The 18,923-nt window shown below is 41.3% G+C and overlaps 1 protein-coding gene across 3 annotated transcripts in view; it reads right to left on the bottom strand.

The window, feature by feature from the left end:
• LOC125463633 (glutamate receptor ionotropic, NMDA 2C-like) overlaps positions 1–18,923 on the bottom strand; it is a 149,734-nt gene that overhangs the window by 14,081 nt on the left and 116,730 nt on the right. For 2 of the 3 annotated variants that reach the window (XR_007249878.2, XM_048555162.2), the window contains exon 14: positions 15,509–16,658. The exons of the other annotated variant lie outside the window; for it this stretch is intronic. Coding sequence is in view for 1 of the 2 variants with exons in the window: in XM_048555162.2 (XP_048411119.2) it covers positions 16,638–16,658 (21 nt within the window). In the remaining variant the exon portion in view is untranslated. Of the gene's footprint in view, positions 1–15,508; positions 16,659–18,923 lie in introns of those variants that run through there. 3 annotated transcript variants of the gene reach the window in all.

Genomic DNA, 18,923 nt, shown 5'->3' with positions numbered 1-18,923 from the left:
AAGCAGTGATCGTTTCGCAAGGCAGAATGGTTTGCAGGTTGGGTGGCAACTTGCAGGTGGTGGTGTTTCTATGTAACACCTGCTTTTGAAAACAATAAATGCTGGAGATCACTGGATCAGGCAGCATCCATGGACTGAGACCAAGCTAGCATATTAAGTCTAGATGACTCTGCTTCAGAGCTGATGTGAAGTGTGTGGTGTGTGAGCAGCATTTTATCCAGTGGTTGTGCTGGGGTTATAGAGTGCAGGGGGAAAAGGCATTGATAGTTCAGGTTGTGATTGGAATGTGAGAATGGCAGAACAGTAATGTTTCCAGCTGCCAGTCTTGAGAGAACAAACTCCCACTGGGACATAGTAAGGTCCAAACTCACTAGTGCCATCACCCTGGCCCCTTTCCCTGCAATCGCAGGAAATGCTACACCTGACCCTGCACCTCCCCCCTCACCTCCGTCCCAGGCCCCAAAAAACTTTCTACATCAGACAGATGTTTCTTGCACAACTGCTAATGTGGTCTATTGTATCCACTGTTCCTGATGTAGAGGAGGCCACATCAGGGAGGCTCGGAGACCTCTTTGTGGAGCACTACACTTGGTTCACAACAGATGACAGCACCTCCCAGTCTCAAGCCACTTCAACTCCACCCTCCCACTCCTTGGACGACATGCCCATCCTGGGCTGCCTCCTGTGTCACAACTGATGCCACCCAGAAACGCGGAACAGCACCTCATATTCTCCCTTGGAAGCCTACAACCCAGGGGTCTCAATATGGACTTTAGTAGCTTCAAAATCTCCCCACCCCCGATCTCATCTGAAGACCAGCACAACTCCTCCCCCACCCCACCCCACCATCCCTGCCACCTTAACCTGTCCATCATCCCTGCCGCCTATCCACTCCACTATCTGCCTGCTATCACTGCACCCCCTCTCTTTATTTATTTCAGAGCCCCCTTCACTTCTCCCATTTCTGAAGAAGGTCTCAACCTGAAATGTCGGCTTTTCTGCTCCTCTGCTGCCTGGCCTGCTGTGTTCCTGCAGCTCCATGCTGTTTATCTCGGACTTCCCACTATGGTTGGGGGAAGGGAGAGGAGAGAGGACATGGTGACAATATAACAAAGCTGAAAAGAAGAGAAGGAATGGGAGTGGGTTCACAATTTGAAGGCGTTGAACTCAATATTATGTCCAGAAGGTTATAAAGTGCCTTCTGAGGCTGAGATGATCTTGAGAAATGCCTGCCTTGAAGTTTTGCTCTTCCCTCTAACAGGAATTCTGGTCACCTCTTTTTCATCATGTACATCTTTGCTTTCCATTTCACTGGTATTGATAAGGTGTTTGCCAGAACACTCTTCACAGCCAAGTTTCCTTTCTCAGTGACTGCTAATGACTTGGACTTAAACTCAAGTTTCACCCTTTGTGCTTTGAATCCCCCTGGATTACGTGTAACTCCAGGACATGTGATCCTTGGACTGTTGTTCCTGCCACATTCTGTGATCCATGATTAATGCTATGTTCCATTATGTGCGCAGACCTGACTCCACACTGCAGCAACATCAATTCACGCTCTCTTAAAGCTTTGCCATGCCCCAGTTTCACTTCGTTCTTGTATCCCCTCAATATAAGTATTGCTCCCGCTCCGTGCGTCATGGAACTCCAACTTATAGATTGCATTTTTCATCCTGTGCCACCCTCTTACCCCCCCCGCCCCCACTTCTGCCTTGGACCCCATCTCCACGCCCCACCCCCAGGTCACTTCCTGCAACCTTAACCCTTGCTGTGTTTTCACCGTAACTCCTAACAATCTCTTCGTTGAGGCAGAATGTGCTACCTTCAGCAAAGGATCCTCTTCATACTCTTACACCCCCACGTTTAGAGTTTTGGGCTTGGCATGATTTTAAACTTTTTCTGCTGCTTCTGTGCCCACGTTTCCTCCTTGGGCAAGAATCCCTCCCCCGTAGTCACTGTGTTGACTTAAACCACTTACTCAGGCCTCTTGCCTATTCTTGATTTCTTCATTGAAAACTGCTGGCATGCTATTAGTTGTCACAATTTCTCAGCTCCTCTCTCTCCTGCTGTGGCCTGTCCCCTACTGAAATTGCTGCACTTTGCTTTCTCAGGTCTATTCCTAACTTTTTGTTACCTAACCCACAATGCTAGTATAGTCTGGCACACTGATCCTGTGGTTGCTGAACAACTGTTGGACACTTCTTCCTACTGCATGCTCCTTTTCCCTCTTCTGCCCCCCACCCCCAAAGAAAAACCAGAACACGATTCCTCATCCTGAGAATCAAGCTGTTGTTGTGACTGTTACTGACCTCCACTAGATCCAGAGATCTTTGCCCACACCTCTCACCCACCGTTGCCTCCATCCTTATCTCTTAATCCTGTACAACCTGTTTGTAATTCCTTCCCAAAATCCACAAACCAGGCCCATCGTATCGGCCTGTTTCTCCCGCACTGCATCTTAACTTCATCTCCTCTTGTCCAGACCCCACCAGTCTATATCTGCCGTTCCTCCTCCACCCTCCCTATTGACAATTGACGGTTTCCAAATCAAAGTTCCCTGGCCGTAACTGCCTGCTCTTCACCATGGATGTCCAATTTCTCTATCCCTCCTTTCCCTACCGAGGTAGTTTGAGAGCTCTCAGCTTCTTCCTTGACCAGGGGCTTGAACTGTCCTTATCAACCACTATGCTCCTCCAGTTGGCTGAGATCTCACTTCTGCCAAATCGAAGGAGTGGCTATGTGCATGGGCCCCAATTATGCTTGTGTCTTTAGTGGGTAAGTGCAACAACCCTTGTTCCAGTCCTGCACTTGTCTTATCCCACAAATTTTTTTAGTACATCAACTGTTACAGTGATACTTCATGCTCCTGCCAGGACTTTGGAGGAAAAATGAACAAGATTTCCAACTTTCACCCCTCTAACTTTAACATCATCCTTTCCTTGACCTGTCTGTCTCTAGTTTGGGGAAATAAACTATCCACTGCCATCCCTTACAAATCTACTGAGCCCTATAGCTACCTTTTTACTCCAGCTGTTCACACCCCATGTTTTGCAAGGATTCCATCCCACCCTGCCTGTTCCTGCACCAACTCCTTATCTGTTCAGATGCTGTTTCCTGCTCACTGTTGACAGGTCAGATGCAGTTGAGGGACCCATCACCCTTGCTTCTGCCCTTGCACCTTGCCATTACTTGTCCCCCTTGTCCTCACTTTTCATCCCACTAGCCTCTGCTTTCAAAGGATCATTCTCTGTGATTTCAGCCAACTCCAGGCTACAACCAAACACTGCTTCCCCTCTCTGTATTTGGCAGGGATTTCTCCCTCAGTACATTCTTTGACCACTACCATCAACTCCTTCCCACAGCATCTTCCCCTGTAACTGCAGAAGTTGCAATGCCTCTCCCTTCACCTCCCTGCTCAACATCCACAAACCTAAGCCGTCCTTCCCAGTGAAGCGGTGTTTCAACTGTACCATTACCCATGTAACCTACTCTCCATTGGAGAAATCAAATGCAGAGACCAGGTGACTGCTTTGCTGAACTCCCATCTGTGTGCAAGCTTGACCCCAACTTTCCTGTTGCTGAGCATTTTAACAAGCATCCTGCTCGCACACCCACTTGTCTGTCCTCAGTATGCTGCAGTATTCCAGTAAATCACAATGCAAACTGGAGGAACAACATCTCTTCTTCAGACTAGGCACTTTGCAATTTTCTGGGTTCAATATTGAATTCAGCACCTTCAAATTATGAACGAACTCCTGTCCCTTACTTTTCCTTTTTAGCTTTACTTGTTACATTCTCTGACACCATGTCCTCTCCCATCGCCCCCTCCCATCCCAGTAGGACTGTCTCTTCGAGCCTGCCAGTTACATGCCATTGTTCAGCCATTCTCGCACTCCGATCACTTTAATTTTCTCCCACAGCACTCCAGTCCCCAACCCCACCACTAATGCTGCCTCTTCACTTCTTCTCAGCTCTGAAGAGTTGTCTGGACTCTGGCATGTTCGGTCTTTGTGGATGCTGTCTGGCATTTGTTGTTTTCTGTACAGGTTCCAGCATCTGCAGTGATTTATTCCTATTATCACCTGCTTTTGCCTTTCTACATGGCCATGAGTTTGAAGGAAGAGATAATGGAGAATTTGGCTCTGCTTCCTTAATTGATCAATTGTGGATTTGCAGCATTGAATAATTGGGATATATGGAAATTGAGTGTTTAGGGATGGGATTTATACAATAGTTGAGAAGCTCTGGGAAAAGTAGGTGAGTCTGTGTGAGAAGAATTGGGAAGCACTGGAAATGGTCAAGAGGTTGGTGAATTGAGTGTCGGCTAGTATTGACTGACCATGACCCTGCCAGAGTCTCAATATTATGTTGTAGTCAGGCAGAAAGTCATTGTCTGATAAAAGTGAATGGTCACTTATCTCTGACCTTTGACACAGGTGAGCACACTTTTTCTAACATCTACATAAATGCACTGAATGTGGTAACTAAGGTTGGTAATCTATAAGCTCAGATGTTCATGTTAGTGACAGTAGTGGAAATGCAGTTCTAAAGAATGGTGATTATTGATGCTTAGTGTGAAAGTTTAAAATGACCAGGAGAAATAGAAAGGTAGGTGGAATGGGAGTAACGTTGTGAAATGCAAAATGCGAAAATATTGTGGTGTGGGTAAGTGTGAAGTTTCTGAGGTTAGGACAGACTTCACCTGATTAGAGCTGAGAAGCCAAGAAGGTAAGATCATGCCATTTGGCATACTTTATTGGGCTCCATTTTAAAAAAGAGTATTGGAGAAAATTGCAGAGGGTTACAGTTGTGCAAGTCTGCAGATGGCCATACAGGGGCTACTACTTTCAATTTGATTTGGAAACATACTGCAACATGCTCCCAATCAACATTTAAGCAAGAGGGCATTGGTGTATCAGGTGTTGGGCCGAGTTGGGACCCTCCCTAAGAACCAAAGTTAGAGCTGTTTGGAGAATGATGGAATTAGAAATTGTGGTGACAACCATGTTAGTTCGAAGGAGAACTACGTCAAGTACAACAGGTTGTGGAAGTGAGGAAAAGAAAAATGACTAGCAGAGAGAGCATGCAAGTAGAATGGCCATCAGTGTAAAACTGGAACCAAAAATGTCTACAAGCGCATGAATATAAGAGGGTAATAAGTAGTGGGTTCTATTACAGGCAGGATATTATGTGCTTGAAGTTATCGGGTAAGATTTGAATCCAGGCATACAAGTTATGATCAGGAGACAACTTTGGTTGTTCAAACCAGCTCAAGAATTCTGTAACCTCATGGTCGATGGGTGTTTCAAATTCCACATTCCCATTTACCGTTGTTTGATTTGGTAACAGATATCTGTCTACTTTTACTTTTCTGAAAAAAAATTGATGCTGCCTCCATTACCTTCTGAGACAGCAATCCAAAGTGTCTTAACCGTCTGAGGAAAAGAAATTCCCCCTCTTTTGAAAAGGAGCTTGCTGATTATAAAACACAGACCCTAGTTCAGGATCCGCTCCACTAGAGGAAGTATCCTTTCCAAATCTCATTTTAAGACCATTCAGGTTCTTGTAAACGTCAATCAAATCACCCCCGCACTCTTTGAAACTGCAGTGGAAACAAGCCTAGCCTGTCCATTCTATCTTAAGACAACCTGCTCATTCTTGGTATCAATCTAATAAATGCCCTCCCAACTACTTCCAACCCATCTACAACCATTCTTGAAGAAGAAGACCAAAAACTGCTGCAATATCGGAGATGGGGAGGCAATGGTCTAGTGATGTTATTGCCAGACTGTTCATCCAAAAACCTAGGTAATGTTCTAGAGACTGATGTTTGAATCCAGCCATGGCACATGGTGGAATTTGAATTCAATGAGTCTAATGATGACCATGAATCCATTGCCAATTGTCAGAAAAACCCCATTTGGTTCATTAATGTTCTTTACAGAAAGAAGCTGCCATCCTTACCTGGTCTGACCTGATTCCAGATCCACAGGAATGTGGTTGACTCTTAAACTGTCCTGTGGGCTGGGGAATTAATGCTGGCATAGCCAGTGATGCCTTTATCCCATGAATGAAAAGTCTTTTTTAAAAAAAGTGGTCTCACCAATGCTCTATATAACTGAAATATGATGCCTTTTTTTTAATCTTCAATTCCTGTCCTCATAAAGGATAGCATCCATTAGCCTTCTCACTCACCTGCAAATTAACATTTTGTGGTTCATGGACTAGAACACGTTTCAGTACCTAATAAATCTGTAGTTTGCTCTCTATTTGAGCAATCTGTTTTATTCTACCTCACGAAGTGAACAGAATTTTCCCACATTATTCTTCAACAGGCTAAGTAAGTGGGCAGAAGACTAGCTATCTATGAGTCTGTTACTTGTCATCTTCAAAATATGTTTTCTCACCTACTTTTGTGTTAGCTGCAAATTTAGCCCTGTGCCTTTGATCCCCTCATCTAAGTCATTAAAATAAATTCTAAAATCTAGAAGGCCCTGCATAGATTCATGAGGGACCCTGCTCATCAAATTTGTGCTGATCTGAAAAATACTTATTTATTTTTGCCAGCCTGCCAGCCAATTTTCTGTCTGTGCCAATGTGTTAGCGCTTACACCATGCACTTCTACTTTGGTGTCATAGCCTTTTATTTTGAGTCTTGTCAAATGCCTTCTGGCATTGCAAGAGCATTTTGTCACGCTGGCATCTGGAAGCACCCACACTCTACAATTGCTGTGCTTTAGCTGCCCTACCTTCTTTCATGTGTTATTTAATTAATTGATACTTAATGTCGTTTAAACCTCCCAGTAAGTTTCTTTGCCAGTAAACTTTACAATATTAATGAAAGTTGTAGATACAAATTTGGAAATCAAATGTTTGAGGTTGAAAAAGACACCACCTCCCCAACCTCCATTTACCGCACCACTTCAGTAAACCTTACAAAACCACTACTTTTCCCTCAATGCTCTGAATTTCTTCTACTTTGCCACGTTCCCAAAAATATCCCGAGGTAGTCTCCCACATTTTATCTTCAGTGATCTTGGGTCATTTCAAAATTTTGTAAATTAGGTCAAGACCAGCAATGTTGTGCTAATCTATTGACCTGTGCGCACACCTACATTGGATTTTAGTCAAACAGTTTCTGAATTTTAAAATTATCATTCTTGCTTTAAAATTGTTCATGACTTTTCTCCCTACGTATAATTTTTGCCCAGCCCTGTAACCTTTCAAAATGAGTCTTCATTTAACTTTAGTGTCTCAAGCATCCCCGAATTTAAGTACACTATCATTGATGATTTTTTTTTGTTTTCTGTTGTCTACATTCAAAAATCTGAAATTCCTACACTAATCTTTGCTGCTGAACCCTCCCTTTCTCTTTTAACCTTTTGAAACTTAACTCTGTCGAAGTTGTGGTCATCAGAACCACTATCTCCTTGGGTTGTACAATGTATTTTGTTTTGAAATACTTGGGGCATTTTATTTTGTAAAGTCTTTATATAAATTCTTCAGTGGATATATGGTCTGTTTGAGAGTGCACCAGCATTGACCATTGACGTTTCATGTTTGCAATTCTGAATTCAGGAGCATTTACAAATTAACAGCTACAAACATGTGGTTTGGAAATAGAGAAATTTAATTCACAGACCTTTCCAATTATGGAAGTGCTGACTTTATTCAGAGCAGTTTACTTTAGAATCTCACAATTGGTTTCTCAAGTGAAACAATACTGAAAATAAGGAACTTGGATGCACAAGCTAGAGAGTAAGTAAGAGTTTGCAACTGAAAATTTGCTGGCTAAATATGCATGGTTTTCTTGTTATAATTAAATCTATCTCTCATTAATGGTCTTGATGTATTAATAAACCTATAATTTTGCATTATTCAAATCCAGATGACAGAAGTTTTGAATCCTGCTTCTAATCATACAGATAACTGAACAGTATGCTGGTTGGTATCAAGTGGAATACTCACTGCAGTATTTCTAGCCTCCTGATCAAGCCTTGTTGCCACTGTATTTGTGTGGCTGGTCCAGTTCAGTAAGGAAGGAGTGTTTCCATCTTAGCTTGTTAAACTGTTAATCAGCTCTCCACTGTATGTTTTTCTCTAAAGGAATAGTGTGGTGATAGGAAAATGACACCAGCAGTATCCTCCTTACAACCTGTGAACCGTCTGTTTCATACAGATCTAAGGGAAAAGTGTGAAGTTATACAAGCGACAACTGTGAAGACAGCTGAAGTTTGAACAGAAGCTACTGCCTAAATAGTGAAGGATCATGTCTAATTGTTCTTTTTTGAACAGATGTTGAGTCAGCTGACCAGCATTTACCAGACTGATTGAATCTGCAGTATTTTCATCACCACCACACCCAGTAACTCAGGAGGAGGCCTTTCAGCTTATCCATATAGCAGGTGCCGTACAAGAGTAATTCAGCTGGATCCCTCCCCACCCACCTTTCCACCCCTAGTCCTGCAAATCTTTTGACTTTAGATAATTCCTCAATTCTGTTTTGAAGAAAGTTTGTTTGAATTTGCTTCGACTGTTTCCATGTCTGTTCCAAATTCTCACCACTTACTGTTTTTTAAAAAAAAATACTTTTTCATCATGTCACCTCTGGTGGTTCTTCTATTCACCTTTTAAGGTAGTGCTTCACTCCTTTTGTCAATTAACATTTTTTCTTTCTTTCCACTCTGTTCAGAACATCATGATTTTGAACACTAATTTGCCTTCAACTTCTCTTCCTCTGCAGCAACTCTAATTTCTCCAATCTATTCACATTGCTAAAGTTCCTTAACCTTGGAGCCATTCCTGTGAATTGCCTCTCCCCCTCATGTATTCACTCCTTCCTAAAAGTGTGCTATCCAGAATTGAACACGTGTTCCAGTTGAGGCTGTGATAGCCTTTTACAATCATTCACTCTAACTAACTTCCTTTTTGTATTCTATCCCTCTACAGCCTTAGATCTTGTATGCCTTATTAACCACTTTTACAACCAGCTTTGCTGCCACCAACAATCTGTACATGTGCTGCTCAGTCCTTCTGCTGCTGCACCCTCTTAATTTTTTGTCGTGTTCCTACCAAAGTGTATTAGATCTTTGCATCAAATTTCTTCATTCCATTGGCTTGTCCGTGTCCTCTTGAAATATCACTTCCCCCTGCTTTGTTCCTAATAGTTCTTAGTTTTGTGTTGTTATAAAAGGTATGTAACATGTAATATAATTTGTCAGACTTGGCTTTCAAAATAGTTGTATATTGATGTTGATGAATTTTCTTTTAAAACAAACCAAGGTCATAGTATTTTTGGAACAGTGACCCAATCCGACAATGCTCAGAAAGCATGTGGCTGTCGACTATGCTGTACTGATGGAAAATTGTTTATGTTGTGATGGTTTATGAGTTTAAAAAAATGAAAGCTATTAGCTTGTTTTCAGTTTAGAATGATCAAGAGTTGATTTTCGGTCAAAAACCCGGGGATTGAAAGTTTTTAGAGTTGGACGGAGACGTGGCTGAAGTCAAAAGCTCTCCTAAAGCTGTAGAATTCACTTAAGGGGGAAAAGTATTGCCTGAGTAGAAGCTTTTAGTTTGGGAAGCTTCCCAAGCCAGCAGCAGAAAACCACAGGTTATGTTATTAGGAGTTAAGAAAGGTTACACTTTCAGTTTCTGGTCGTCAAGAATAAAGACTCTGCAGTTTATAGGAAAGAAGCTGAGAAGGATCAGTTGAATAGAGCTTAAAGATATAATTTTGCTGATTTGAATCTCAATAAATTGAGGTTTGCATTGAAAACTGTTTTGAGGTCTTCCTAACGTCTATATTTTGCTTTGTTTTAAATTTATTATGTGGGCAAGTTGTTTTATTATTGAAGAATATCTGCAACTTAATGTGGATGTGTCACAGTGACTAACCACCACTTTTGCAGTTAAATGACTAAATAAAAAAAAACTATTTAGCCAGGTTTCATTTCGCAATCTGATTGTCCAGTCGTAGTATCAGCTGGATTGTAATGCTATCATTTGAAAAGTTTTGAATTATGCCTTGCACGAGTCATTAATAAATTTGAAGATCCCACTAAAAATTAACAACATTTTCCAATCTGAAATTCGTTATTTCTGTTTTCTATTGTTTAATTTCAGAACTTGCCAGCAATGTTCCTCTACTCTACAGGCTTCAACTGTGTTGCCAAGCTTATGTTGCACTTAATCAAATATATTACCCTCATTAACCCTTTCAGTTTGTTTGCCAAAACACAATTAAATTGGTTTCACAAATAAAAATTTAACAAATCCAAGCAGCTTTCCTTAATCAGTCTTGACGACTGCCATCATCATCCTCTTTACTGAAAGATGCCAATGTTAAGGGACCTTTTGTATAATGTGGAAGGTTCTGAGCTTTTTCAAAAGGAGAAAACAAGCGCATATAAGACTTAAGCAAGCTGAAGTTGGAATATAGAGAAAGCAGGAAAGAACTCCAACGGGAATGAGGAAAGCAAGAAGGGGCCATGAAATGACCTTATCAAGTAGGGTTAAAACAAATCCCAAGGCATTCTACACATACATTAACAAATAAGAGGATAACTAGGGAGAAGGTAGGACCGCTCAAGGATAAAGGAGGGAACTTGTGCTTGGAGGCAGAGGATGTGGATGAGATCCTAAATGAGTACTTTGTGTCGGTATTCACCAAGGACAAGGATGTGGAGAATACTGAGATTTGTGTGGGGCATGCTAATTTGCTAAGGCATTTTTGAGATCAAGAGGTGGCTTTGGGTGTCTTAAAATGTTTTGTGGAGGATAAGTCCCTAGGGCCTGATGATATCAACCCCATGTTATTGAGAGACGCAAGAGAGGAGATTGCTGGGACCTTGACCTTTGTGTCCTCACTAGCTGTTAGAGAGGTCCCAGAGGACTGGCCACTGACTAGTGTTTTTCAAGAAGGAAAACCGAGATAATCCAGCAAAGTATAGACTAGTGAGTCTGACATTAGTGGTTGGAAGCGTAGGGGAGCACTCTTCGGGACAGGATTCACGTGCGTTTGGAAAAGCATGGCCTAATCAGGGACAGTCATCATGGCTTTATGCAAGGCAGGTCATGTCTGACCAACTTGATTGAATTTTTTGAGCAGGCGACAGAGGTGATTGAGGGTAGAACAGTGGATATTGTTTACATGGATTTTAGTCAGGCTTTCGATAAGGTCGTTCATGGTATGCTCATCCAGAAGATTGAGATGCATGGTGTCTATGGTGACTTGGCCATTAGTTTGCCCATTGGCTTGCCCATAGAAGGCGCAGGGTAGTGGTGGAACGGTGTTTCACTGGCTGGATATCCGTAACTAGTGATGTTCCCCAGGGATCCATACCAGAATCTCTGCTGTTTTGTGATATATATTTAAAAAATGGATGAAAATGTAGACGGGTGAGTTGGTAAGTTTTCAGAAGATATAAAGATTGGAGTTATGGAGAGTTGTCAAAGGATACAGTGGGATATAGATCAGTTGAAGATATGGGTGGAGGAATGGCAGATGCAGTTTAATCCAGGTAAGTGTGAAGTGCTGCATCTTGGGAGATCAAATGTTAAGGACAAGTATGCCATCAATGGCAGGACTCTGAACAGCATTGATGTACATAGTTTATGGGCTTATACACCAAGTTTTCTATCTGAAAGTAGCCAATGAAGTATAGAGGGTGGTAAGGAAAGTGTATGGCATGCTTGCCTTTTATTCATTGGGGAGTTAAGTACAAGAGTCAGGATGTCATGTTGCAGCTTCATAAAGGCTTTGCGTAGGCCACATTTAGAGAATTGCATTCAGTTCTGGTTGCCAAATTACAGGAAGGATGTAGAGGCTTTGGACAGGGTGCAGAAGAGGTTTGCCAGGATGCCAGCCTGGATTAAAGGGTATGAACTTTAAGGTTAGGCTGGAAAAACTCATTGTTTTCCCTGGAGTGACAGAGGCTGAGGGGGGCACTTAATAGAAGTTTATAAAGTTATGAGATGCATAGATAAGGTTGACCCTCTGAATCTTTTTCCCAGAGTTGAAATCTCTAATACTAGGGGGCATGCATTTAAGATTAGAGGGGGAAAGTTAAGGGAGATGTGAGGAGAACTTTTGGTTGTGGGTGGAGGCAGATACATCTGGTGTTTATGGGACTTTTAGATAAGGACTTGAATATTCAAGGAATGGAGGGATATGGACCAAGGGGAGGCAGGAGGGCTTAGTTTAATTTGGCATCATGTTCAGCAAAACAGTTTGGCCTGGAGGGCCCATTCCTATACTCTCCAGTTCTATGTTCTATGTCCGAATGACTATTAATTTTGTTCTGAATGTTTTATTCTAAAACTCTTCCACCACCAGAATGAAAGGGCACAATTTGAATGTATATGCGCTTAAGTCATTGAAGGTGACAGGATAGTTTGACGGTTGTTAATAAAGCATACAGTATCCTAAGTTATGAATAGGGATATAGAATAAAAAAAAGTAGTGAGGTTATACTGAATTTCTAATAGAATGAACTCTGGGGGTTTCTGAGGACAAGGTCACTCGAGGCAAAGCATTAATTCTGATTTCTCTCCACAGATGCTGTCAGACCTGCTGAGCTTTTCCAACAATTTCAGTTTTTGTTTCAGACTTTGATTCTCTGCTCTCTTGGTCTTTGCATAAGTGGGAACATTTTTTTTAAACCTGTCAACTCCTGTCTGACTTATGATTTTTAATACCTCTATCAATCTCTTCAGTTGCCTTTTCTTCAAGGAAAATTTGTTCTAACCTCTCCAACCTTTCTTCATAGCTGACCTTTGCTCATTCCTGGTGAATTCTTATGAATCCTTTCTTCACTCTCTCTCCAATGCCTTCATTTTCTTCCTAAACTGTAGTGCCTAGAACTGGATACAGTATTCCAGCTGAGGCTGAATTTGTAGCTATTAGAAATTAGTATAGCCTCAATTTTGTATTCCATGTCAGTATTCATAATTTGGGATACTGTACACTTTATTAATAACTGTCAACCTGTTCTGTCACCTTCAGTGACATATGGACATATACATTCAAATTGTCGCCTTTTATTTTATGTTGACTCTGAAGATGATGGAGAGTTCACATTGCTCCACATAGAACTTCATCTGCCACCTGTGCCCCAATTTGGCTCCTTCATGTTCTTTTCAAATGTTATACCAACATTCTCATGGTTCATAATGCTTCCAAGTTTCGTATCATCTACAAATTTTATAATTGTTTGGCCCATCTAGGCCTACATGGACTTTAGTGAAGCTTTTGACAAGGTTCTGCTTGGTAGACTAATTAGTAAAGTTAGATCACATGGGATTAAGGGAGAGCTTGCCAACTGAATACAAAATTGGCTTGATGGTTGGAAACAGGGGTGGTGGTGGTGGAGCGTTGTTTTTTCAGACTGCCTGTAACCAGTGGTGTTGCATACGGATTGGTGCTAGGTCCATTTTGGTTTGTAATTTACATAAACAATTTGGATGAGAATTTAAGAGGCATAGTTAGTAAGTTTGCAGATGACACCAAAATTAGTGTTATACTTAACAGTGAAGAAGGTTATCTAATACTACAAAGGGATCTTGATGAATTGGTCCAATGGGCTGAGAAGTGGAAAATGGAATTTAAATTGGATGAATTGCATTTCAGGAAAACAAACAGGGGTAGGACTTCTGTAGTAAATGATAATGCCCTAGGTAGTGTTCTTGAACAGAAAGACCTAGGGATTTAGGTGCGTAGTTCTTTTGAAAGTTGCACACAGGTCGATGGGATGGTTAAGAAGGTATTTAACGTGCTTGCCTTCATTGCATAGTTTATTGACTCTGGGGGTGGGGACATCCTGTTGAGGTTGTACAGGACGTTGGTGAGACTGCTTTTGGAGTACTGTGTCCACTTCTGGTTGCCTTGCTATAGAAAGGATATTATTAAATTGGCAAAGATTCAGCCAAGATTTACTCAGATGTTATTAGGATATTGCTAGGACTGGAGGGTTTCAGGTATAAGGATAGGCTGGGACTTTTTGTACTGTGTGGTTAGGAGGTTGAGGGGTGGCCTTAGAGGTGTAGAAAATCATGAGCTAGTTAAGGTGAACAGCTAAGATCTTTTCCCTAGGGTGTGTAAGTTCACAACTAGGGGGCATATTTTTCAGGTGAGAGAAAGAAGATTTTAAAGGGATCTGAGGGGTGACATTTTTGCACAGGGTGGTTTGTTTGTTGAATGAACTGACTGAGGAAGTGGTAGATGCAGGTATAACTACACCCTATTCAAATGTCTTTTAAATGTACGTGAATAGGAAAGGTGTGGAGGGACCAAGGCAGGCAAGTGGGACTCGCTCAATTTGGGAAACTTGGTCAGCATGGACAAGTTCAACTGCAGGGCCTGTTTCTACGCTATGTGACTCTATGACCCTATTTTAATGCAGACCCAGGAGAAGCACCACTGTAAACCACCTTCCAGCCTGTAAAACATCCATTCAACACTGCTGTTACCTGTCATTCAGCCAATTTTTATCATATTGCCACTATTCCTTTTAAATATTGCACATTGACCTCTCTTTGTGCACCTGATTTTCCAATAAGAGACCCATGCTAGCTTTCCTTCAGTCTCATGTATTTGTCCACGTGACTAATTAATTTTGACCTGAATAATTGTTTCTGAAGGTTTTCCCTCGTGCCAAAGTTAAACCAACTGACCTGCAGTTGTTTTGACTCATATTTACACCCTATTTTGAGCAAAACATTTCCAAGTATCCAGATCTCCAGCACTATCCCGAAGGGACAGAACGAAGCTACAAAACAAATGCAAAACAAATTATATTCTGGTCACTATTCTGACATGCTCTCCTATTATTTTATGGTGTCACACACTTGGCTATGCTTACTGACCAATGCTACTCTCCATCTGCTCACTGACCAGCGTCACTGTCCAGTGTGAACCCACTGATGAATGCTGCTGTCCAGTCTGGTGTCATTGAACATTATCATTTGTGGCAAAATTAGAAAAGCTTTCCCTTCATTGCAGGACTTGGACTATGTAGATATTCCCACTTCCAAATCCTCACGCATGCGAGATATGAGCTGAACCTCCTACGTTGCCTGATGGACTAAGCCAACAATGGAGAATGCTGCTTGGCATGATCAAGGTCTGAAAACTGTCATTTGACCAGCCAGTCTACTAGTGAGAATCCTAGGTAGAGCTCCCACCCCCATTACTGTAGGTTACTTGACTCCACATTCATATTAAACACCCCCAGTGTTGTCTAAGACCATAAGGATTTCCTGTCTAATTAAAATCATTTTCTTTCTATCCTTCAGTCTGATGCAGCTTATGTTTTTTTTACCAAACTCTCTTTTTAGTTCTTTGTGCCTTTTAAATTTTCTGCAATCATCTAACCAACAAGGCACAGTTATTTCTAAATGTAAGTCGTCAATGCATTTTGTCAATTTTTGGGTTCAGTTGAAGGAATGAAGATCAACATGAGAAGCAAACATTTCTAGCTGGAACTGGTGCTCAACAATTGTCCTCTTTTATTTCTCACTTGTTAATTTATTGCTACAATTAAAACACTTAATGTAAACAATGGCTGTCATCACTCAGTACAGATACAGTAACATGGTCCCATCATACAAAGTGATGTTCAAATTAGGATCATTGAGAGTTGGGCCAGTTGTACATCATAGTTTGTGTTGTCATGTTCTAATGTATGCAACTCATTGACAGCCTGAAGGAAGACACTCAATCTTTCTGCCTCTGATCCACCTACTTTCTCCTTCATCTAACCTACACCTTAACTCACTTTTCTCCCTTTCTCACCCTCATTCTTTCCATCCCATCCCATTATCTCTTCTCCTCCCCCTTTTCCTCATCAACCCATCTTACTCTGTTTCTCTCTCTTCTGCTTTTCCCTATCTCTTTCTCTCCCCATTCTTGTCTCCCTCCCCTCACCAAGCTCTGTATCTGTAGGTGTGTATGTCAATGCAATTGACTGCAGGGCTGTGACAAAGTGAGGGGTAATGCAAGGGTGTACCATTTGGTCTTAGGCTTATACACACCGTGGCCCATTATGCGTGGAACTGAATTTTATAAAGCACAATACAGGACAAAACAACCCATTTAGATTCTGACAAAGGGTCACCAGACCCGAAATGTTAACGTTAACTCTGATTTTTACTTCACGGATGCTGCAAGACCTCCTGAGCTTTTCCAGCAACTTCTGTTTTTGGTCCTGGTTTACAGCACCCTTTTGGTTTTTAACCTATTTGGATTGGTGCTTCTGTTTCTAGTAACATTTTGGATATGAAGCTTATGAGGTGTTTGTGATATTAATGCAGAGATTAGTATTTGTAACGTGTTTGGTGTGGTCAGAGGATGTGTTAATGTAATTAAATATTTGAATGAATGGAGGTACCACTTTCAATAGAGTGAGCAGGACATCTAAATAGATCTTGTACTTAAACATGTACTGACTTGAACACAGCACAAAGAAGTCATTGTTCAGGAAATTAAAATCTTAGAATAGTCATCAGCAGTTTGGTCCAAGTCCAGGCCCAGGGTGTGTGGGTCCAGGCACAGAGTAGGGCGGGTCCAGGCCCCGAGGGGTGGGAGACCGGTCCAGGTCCCCCGGGGCAGGTCCAAGCCCAGTGCACGATGTGCCGAATCAGACTGCCACGGTGGTTTCCTGCAAGGAATAAGCAGAGCTGGGGTTATATTAGAGCCTGGTGCTCCCAGTAGGACTGAACTAACCCTCAGCACAAAGCACAAACTTTTGAGATTGGACCTCAAACAATCAGTTGAAATGTTACTGTTGAACAGAGCTTTGGTATGGATACATGACTCCCAGAATAATGTTGGAAACAAATTACTTCCTAACTGATACTTCCAGTTAAACTAAAAATTCTGGGAGGATGATGTATTTTAAAAAGTAAACAGAAAAGAAAATTATTATTAAGTGGATTCAGGAACTCTGTTTGAACATAGAATCCCTACAATATGGGAGTAGACCATTGGGTCCTTCAAGTTTGCAATGGCTCCCTCTGAAGGCCACCCAGACACAGCCCCCTGTATTTACCAAAGCTAACCAACACATTTCTGGACACAATGGGAAATTGAGCATCTTTTGGCTTTTGGACAAAGCCAGAGCCCCTGGAGGGGATGCATAAAGGCACAAGGAGAATGTCCAAACTCCACACAGTCACCCAAGGCTGGGCTTGAACCCAGGTCCCTGGCACTGTGAGGCAGCAGTGCTAACCACAGAGCCACATGCTGCCCTTGTAACCTTGTGTCATAGGAGAGTGCAAGTCAGTGATATATCATGAAGTGTGTAATAGTTGAAGTCAATTTAAACTGAGCTCACCCAAACTGCGTGGCAGTAGAATGCATTTACACTGAGATCTTGAACATTTTAATGAGGATTCAATTCTATCATGTTACAAGGTTAGTTGCACAAAGATCTCATTCTAATTGCCTAACACCAGGCCTTGTAATATGAATATACGGTTATTGCAGTGAATTAGGGATCATGGGATTTGAGTAATTTTAACTTGAATTGATGACTGGAGAATGGATAGGATTGGAATAAATGGGACAATCCACTGACTTTATCTAGCAAAGATCAATTCTGGAGCCTCAGCTAGTTACAAATTATCTTAATGACTTAGATGAGGAAGCCAAGTTTTCTAATAATACAAGTTTTGAATGAGGACATAAAGAGGGTACAGAGGGATATGAAAAATTAATTGAACTAAAGGATGACACATTGGAATACAATGTGATGAAGTGTGAAGCTTTCCACTTTGTCAGAAAAAGCAAACGTAGATTTTGTCTACACACTGAGAGGTTAGAAAATGTTAATATTAGAGACATGGATGTCTTTGTGCACAAATCACACAGTTACATGAAGGTAAAATAAATACTTCAGAAGGTAAATGATGTATTGGCCTTTACTGCAATAAGTTTATATTGGGTGTTTGTAACACTTAGAATAATGTGTCCTGTAGGCTTGCCTTATTTAAGGAAGGATGTGCATGCATAAAACAAGGTTTCACTCCAGTAATTTCTGGTGTTAGGCCATTGTCCCATGAAGAGAGATTGAATCAACGAGGTCTATATCCCTTAGAGCTTAAATAAGTGAAAGTGATCACGTTGGAACTGATTAAATTCTTACAGGGCTTGAGAGGGTGGATGCTGGGTAGATGTTGCTCCTTGTTGGCAAGTCTGTAAACATAGATTGTAAACATGGCTGCTAACCCTCAAGGACTGAGATAAGGAGAAATTTCTTCATTCAAATGTCTCTAAATCTTTGGAATTTTATATCATTTTGGTTTGTGGATGTTCATTTGGAGAGTAGATTCGAGCAAAAATTAATAGATTTTAGGATACTGAGAATTGAAAGATATAAGGATAATGCAGGAAGGTGAAGTTTTAACACATCAGCCATGATTTTATGAACTGGTAAAGCAGGCTTGAAAAGGCAAATGGCCTATTACTGTTGCTATTAATGTTCATAAAATTTTGGTACTTTACAGTTGGAGACAGTTTTCATTAATGTCAAATTTGATTCACACTGAGATCAGCATGTAATATTAGGACTTGCAAGTTAAAATGGTAGTAAAATGAGCACAGATATTGAAAAGTGTGATCCGAGGCTGTTAGCAGAGCAGGAGAAAAGTTGTGAAGTGATGTCACTGTACATGGAAGAGCAATGGGATAAATTATGGTGTAGAGATGATATTTAATCTAGCTAGCATTTAAATCAAATTCGATAAGGTTTTCTTTAAAAATAAAGCTAAAAATAAGTCAAGCTCCTAACTGATTAAATGACTGAAACAAGGTGAGCATGGATTGACTGGTAGTGAGGGAGGTAATGATGTACATGTACTGTCACTGGACAAGTGATCCAGAGGCCTGTGCACTGAAGACATGGTTTTAAATCCCTCTGCAGCTA

The sequence above is a fragment of the Stegostoma tigrinum genome, chromosome 22 (assembly GCF_030684315.1).
Source record: "Stegostoma tigrinum isolate sSteTig4 chromosome 22, sSteTig4.hap1, whole genome shotgun sequence".
NCBI lineage: Eukaryota > Metazoa > Chordata > Chondrichthyes > Orectolobiformes > Stegostomatidae > Stegostoma > Stegostoma tigrinum.
The sequence above is the reverse complement of the archived record's forward strand: the minus strand, read 5'-3'. Positions and strand labels throughout refer to the sequence as shown.